General features: G+C 31.7%; 1 protein-coding gene across 1 annotated transcript; it reads left to right on the forward strand.

Annotated features, from left to right (window-relative positions):
* Positions 1-2,759: 2,759 nt before the first annotated feature.
* Positions 2,760-5,863, forward strand: LOC106436572 (choline/ethanolaminephosphotransferase 2-like). Its single transcript, NM_001316223.1, is given in 32 exon segments — positions 2,760-2,848; positions 2,990-3,069; positions 3,072-3,106; positions 3,108-3,149; positions 3,288-3,289; positions 3,292-3,297; positions 3,379-3,429; positions 3,501-3,539; positions 3,541-3,578; positions 3,668-3,743; positions 3,820-3,842; positions 3,921-4,021; positions 4,108-4,158; positions 4,161-4,187; positions 4,190-4,202; positions 4,286-4,310; positions 4,312-4,325; positions 4,327-4,354; positions 4,419-4,448; positions 4,451-4,488; positions 4,570-4,628; positions 4,630-4,633; positions 4,718-4,758; positions 4,837-4,921; positions 5,011-5,073; positions 5,165-5,223; positions 5,298-5,319; positions 5,322-5,345; positions 5,348-5,358; positions 5,361-5,423; positions 5,509-5,542; positions 5,653-5,863. Coding segments are annotated over 30 exon segments (1,149 nt in total). The 5' UTR covers positions 2,760-2,848; positions 2,990-3,012; the 3' UTR covers positions 5,531-5,542; positions 5,653-5,863.
* The last annotated feature ends 453 nt before the right edge of the window (positions 5,864-6,316 follow it).

The raw sequence follows: 6,316 nt of genomic DNA on the forward strand, positions 1-6,316 counted from the left end.
TTTTTCATCAAAATATCCAAACCAAGCAAATTTTATTTTGATTTTTGACATTTTACATATATTATTCAAATTTATATGGTGTATATTTTTTTTGGATTCAAGGTGTATTAGAATTTTTGCAATTATTTACATAATTTAAATAGATATCCGAACCTAACCCAAACCCAAACTAAAATTTATAAATATTCGAATGAGCTTAAATATCTAATCATGAAATTCCCACCCCTAATTATAAAGAGGAAACAGAGGTGCACCCGTAATTCGCTAATTCTAACTTTTTTTTTTTTTTGTCACGATCCGAAAAAGTCTTTAAAATGGTATGTCTCGTTCGTAGCTAGGAGCAGCTATGGCAAACTGTTCCTAACTATATAATTTCCTCAGCATATATATACACTCCATGTTCGGGATTGCGTTGGGTGCAATGCGTGCAATTGATCCAGGCCTAGAGCCAAACCAACCCATCGTGACTTTGTAATTATCAGTTTATATTTCAATAACCAACAAATATTGCAGTTGTCTCTTTTCTCAACCGTCTATAGTTTTTCCAATTAAATTGATTGAAACTCTACAACTTTTAATGTTCAAAAAAACTATCAAACTTTTATTAGCTAATAACAATAAAGCACAGAACGACACTCAATATATGACATCTATACGATATAGGATCCAAGTTACATCGATATGCCTTTAATATTTTTAGTTTCGTTAAAGATAGCTAATCTACTCCTGTGTAAGTAATATAATCCTTTTGTATTTAAAAACAATGACCGATTGTTTGCTTCGTTCTGTTAAATCTTTTAGTCTGAAGTTATTTTATACGCTATTACTGAGATTTGGCTTGCCTTACTATATACTAGTTAGTTTAAAGTTTTCATTAAAAGGAAACGCTTTCGTTTGAAGAACAAACTATGCTATCTATTCACTAAACTCAGTGACTGGCTAAGACCATGATTAACCCGAGGTTCTTATCGGAAGTTAAGAAACTGTTTCTTAACTTTTAACTAAAAAAACTAAGAACCGGTTCTTAAAATCTTTATTTAATAACTGGTTCTTAGTTTTTTTAATTAAAATTTAAGAAACAATTTTTTAACGCTAAGAACCCATCCTAAAAAATTCATGTTAATCATGCTCTAAGAGTATTTAATGGGGTGCACTAGATCTCGTAAGCATTATTCTCCAACTTGCACGCGATCGTTCTTGTCCAACTTGCTTAAATAAAAAACAGCTAAACTTATTCTCCAATAACAAAGTAGCAATATAAGATACTACTACTCAATTATTAGACAAAAATACAAATTAATGATGGCGAAACGTCTTGGTTTCATCGATATTTTAAAATGTACAAACAATATCTTGCCCCATTTTGAATAAAAGATTATCTCAAGTTGCAATAATTCGCGTATGCATACGAATTTCCCATACTTTCATACTATTTATAAAGTTATATATAAGATCTTTTCATATAAGTCATGGATAGGTCGTGATCAATTGTTAACGTATACAATACTTGAAAAGTAAAATTTTGTGGACATCGTAAAAGAAAGCAACTTTGATTTTTTTTACAAATATAAAATGAAGATGCCAGATTCGTTGAGAGAAACATTTTGAGGCCAACACAAAAATAAATAGAAGAAAGAAGAATACGATTCTTTTAAACTTTTCAAAATATAGAAATCTATAGAACAACATGTCTCTCTTTTGTGTATATATATACTATATAATGGTATATGTAAAAAGGAAAAAAGTTTGAATAGGCAAATACTTTTAGTTCTATTTAACAATCAACATCATGGATACATGAATGTTCGCATTTCATTCAATCTTGCACGCATTTTCGATTATGGTTTTTCCCAATCTCTAGCGCTTAGGACACGTAACTCGAATAGACCAAAATATATTTTTTAAAAATTTTAATTTTAATTTTACTTCAAATTTGATATTATTTTCATATTTATTTTTAAATAATAATTTTTATAAATATTTTAAATTTATCATTAAAAATATAAAATTAAATTCCTAAATCATTTAAAAATATTTAAGAATTATTCATAAATTTTTTTAAACTCTATCTCACCTCCTATATATACTAAACCGTAAACAATAATCATTTGTCATAAATTCAAATGATATAGTATTTCTGGTTGAGTCTTTTTTTTTAAAAGTGGTATCCGACTTAACGTATTTCATGCAATTTTTCATATCAAAACCGTTGGATACGTAATTAAAAAGAGAGCATAGAAATAATGTCCACTCATTTATTCTCATACATTTGATGTACTAATTTATAAGATCCGACAAAAATAGTGTTATAAAAAAACTGATAAAAACTTCTTAAAATTAAATAAGAACCATATTTTATCAATTAATTTTTATTTTCTTATTTTAAAAAAACTTAGGACTACTGAAACAAAACCTTTTTATTTTATGTTCTTGAACAAGTTAACCTCCGAATAAAAAATATATTTAATAATTTGTATTCTAAATTTTATAACGGGCCTTAACGAAAAAAGTATTATATAAGATTCTCATATAAGATTCTTTTCTTAGTTTAAGGAGGAATAAAGGAGGGAATTAAATAAAGAAAATAAATAAAAAATGGTTACAGATACGCAAAGCCCTCCGCCTCTTTCCACTCTCGTCCCGCTTTGCCTCTTTTAGGACGCACGAGAGAGAGAGAGAGAGCAGAGAGAAGAGACTCATAAGCGTAGGCACAAGCTCTCTCCTCTCTCCCTCTTTCTCTTTCTCTTTCTCTTTCTCTTTATATAAAAATACAGATTCTCAGATTCTGTCGTCGACGTCGTCTTCGTCTTAATTTGTAACACATCTCCATCGCCCCCAAGCGTCGCAGGTACTCTTCGCTCCCAACCCCCTTTTATGTCTCCGCCATCTTTGGATCCAATTTGCTCCTCATTTACAAGCTTTTTTATGAAGGTCCTTCCACGCTAGTTTTGTTTGAATTTCTGAATCGATTTCGTTTGATCTTTGACAGGTTTGATTTGAGGTTATAAAGGGATGGGATACATAGGAGCACATGGGGTAGCAGCTCTTCATAGACACAAATACAGTGGTGTGGATCACTCTTACCTTGCCAAATACGTTCTCCAACCTTTTTGGAATCGTTTTGTCAAAATCTTCCCTCTCTGGATGCCGTAAGTACCCCCCCTCTTTAATGTTGGTTCTAGTTCTTGAAACATCTCATTGTTTTGATTCCTTCAAGTGGTTGGACTAACGTTTTTTGCTGTTCCTTTTTTTTTTCATGTGTTTGTCTTTGGGATATCCATATCCAGACCCAACATGGTATAAGTAAATCAAACATCAATGTCTCATTGTTACTGAAGCGATACGACTTACGGTTTGTGTGCGTTTTTTGTCTTGTAGATAACACTTACGGGGTTCATGTTTCTCATCATATCTGCGCTCTTAGGCTATGTGAGTTCCATTGATTCTTTATTCTCTCGAGCTTCCCGTTGCTTTGCTCATATGGATTTTACTGTCTTTAGGTATACTCACCTCGGTTGGATTCTCCTCCTCCTCGATGGGTTCACTTGGCACATGGACTCCTTCTGTTTTTGTATCAGGTCTATTCTCATATGCTTGTTAGTTGTTAAGTATTAAGTAGTCTTCTGTGCTGACTTATTTGGAGCGCTCTTATGATTGATGTTTGTAGACATTTGATGCGGTTGATGGAAAGCAAGCACGAAGAACAAACTCCAGTAGCCCACTCGGAGAGCTCTTTGATCATGGTACTCTTATCTTTCTTTCTTTCTTAGCAATGAAAGCAATCCCTTTCTTCTTAACACACATTTCAATTTCTTGTAGGTTGTGATGCACTTGCTTGTGCGGTATGCTTTACATTCCCTTTTTCTTCTTCTTATATTCCTTTATCTTTAGCTTATTTATTCAATTTCTGCAATAAACAGTTTGAAACGATGGCATATGGGAGTACTGCTATGTGTGGAAGAGATACTTTCTGGTTCTGGATTATATCAGCTATTCCATTTATTGGATCTACATGGGAAACGTAAGTGTGTTACATTTCTTCAGCTTAACTCTGTTTTCTTATGAAACTCGAAATAACTTGCTCTCTTTACCCTTTTGTGTCATTAGCTATTTTACCAATATACTGACTCTCCCGGTAGTCAATGGTCCTACAGAAGGTCTTGCACTTATATACTGTGGTCACTTCTTCACAGCCATTGTTGGTAAAGCTTCAAACTATACTATATTATACAAAAACCTCTTTGTTACTAGCATTCATTTTTTTTTTAAATCTTCCATCTTAAAGGTGCTGAATGGTGGGCTCAGCAGTTTGGAGAGTCAATCCCCTTGTTTAGTTGGGTGCCCTTCTTGAACGGTAAGTTTTTCATCTTTGTGTGTATCCCAAAGTTGTCTCCTTAACATTTCTTGTTTTTTTACAGAGATTACAACATCAAGAGTAGTACTAATAACGATGGTTGCTTTTGCTGTTATACCAACACTTGCATTCAGGTGAGTCTTATGAGAGTTCAATGATCTTGCATTTCAAACTCTTTCTATGCATTTTGCTCTGCTCACATCTTTATTCTACAGCGTGTCCAATGTATACAAAGTTATACAGCCAAGAAAAGGAAGCATGTTTGTAGCATTATCTATGGTATAGTCTGATATGATTGACACTCTTATTTTCCATTTTCTTTATATAACTTTGTGTAATGTAGATATCTTTTTGTGTATTCAGCTGTTTCCATTCGTTGGGCTACTTGCAGGAGTTTTGATTTGGTATGTCTTTTCTAATTTTTCTTTCTTTCTTTCAACGTGGTCTCACTGAGACTTATCGGTATCCTTTGTCTTAATCAGGGACTACTTGTCTCCAACTGATCTCATAAGAAACTACCCTCACTTAGTTGTACTGGGAACTGGTCTTGCATTTGGATTCATTGTGGTAAGCAAATCTTGTTTTGAATTTGTATTCATTTTTTAAATGATGAACTGAAAGCTGAGCCCATTAGTCAAATGGTTTTATGATTCCAGGGAAGAATAATTTTAGCTCACATATGTGATGAACCAAAAGGATTAAAAACAAACATGTGCATGGTAAAAATCCTATAAACCTCGCTCTTCTTTGCACAGTCACTGCTTAAGTAATTTTCTTCATAGTATTCATGAACATTTCTCTTGTATACAGTCACTGCTTTACCTTCCCTTTGCACTAGCAAATGCTCTAACCGCTAGACTCAACAACGGGTATCTTCTTTGTTCTCTTTGCTTTGTGGATTTTATCAGATTTTTAGTCTTTAATACTTTTAATCTCTGTGTAGGGTTGCTCTAGTGGATGAGTTTTGGGTGCTTCTTGGTTATTGTATATTCACAATGGCACTATACATGCATTTTGCAACCTCAGTCATTCATGAAATCACTACTGCACTTGGAATCTACTGCTTCAGGTTTGTATAATATAATCCCTTTTTTGGTACCATTTTAATCATTATAGTTTACAACAACCTGATTTTATTTGAACTGTTTCGTCAGGATTACACGTAAGGAAGCTTGAAGGAAGCTCAAGGTATGTTTGTTTATTTAGGTTTTAGATTTTTTCTTTTCCAGTTCTTAAGAACTTGTGTGTTGGTTTAATGTTCATCTGCTTCTTAAACGTTTTTTTTTCTTTCTTTCCAGGGAGGATAATGCAAATCCCAACACGAATCTTAATATTATTTTTTCACTGAAATTAAACGACTGATCGATATATTTTTGGATGAATAGCCTTTAATCTTATTATTTTGTTTGGTCGAAATAGGTAATTCATGTAGAACTATTTTTGTAATGTTTCTACGAAAAAGAATGATTTTTCGTGATTATTTATTTATGAATTTGGTTTTATTGATTACATTTTTTGAGGTCTTATCGCGATTTGCTTTTAGTTTTTGGAAATTTAATTTCGTGTTAATGTTTATTACAATAAAAAAGAATCGGAATATAATATATATATATATATATATATATATGCTTTTATATATTATAGATCTTTGTCGGGACAATAAAATAAATTATTGGAAATCATCTTATATATTTTAATCTCTATTTTAAATTAAAACATGAATATAAACATTCTCTATATATTAATCGAGGATCATTTAAAAAGTTGTAACTTTAAATTTGTAATAATTAAAAAGATACCTTATTTAGGTGTCACTTAATTATGATGATAATTTAGCTCACAAAATGTTGGTCCAAAATTTAATTAATAAGGAACATTATATTAATCCAAAATATAAGAAAATGTATTCTTTCCTTAAATAAAAGCCACGGATTACTTAATATGATTAACATATATATGACA

Source organism: Brassica napus, chromosome C7 (genome assembly GCF_020379485.1).
Source record: "Brassica napus cultivar Da-Ae chromosome C7, Da-Ae, whole genome shotgun sequence".
In the NCBI taxonomy this organism is placed as follows: Eukaryota; Viridiplantae; Streptophyta; class Magnoliopsida; order Brassicales; family Brassicaceae; genus Brassica; species Brassica napus.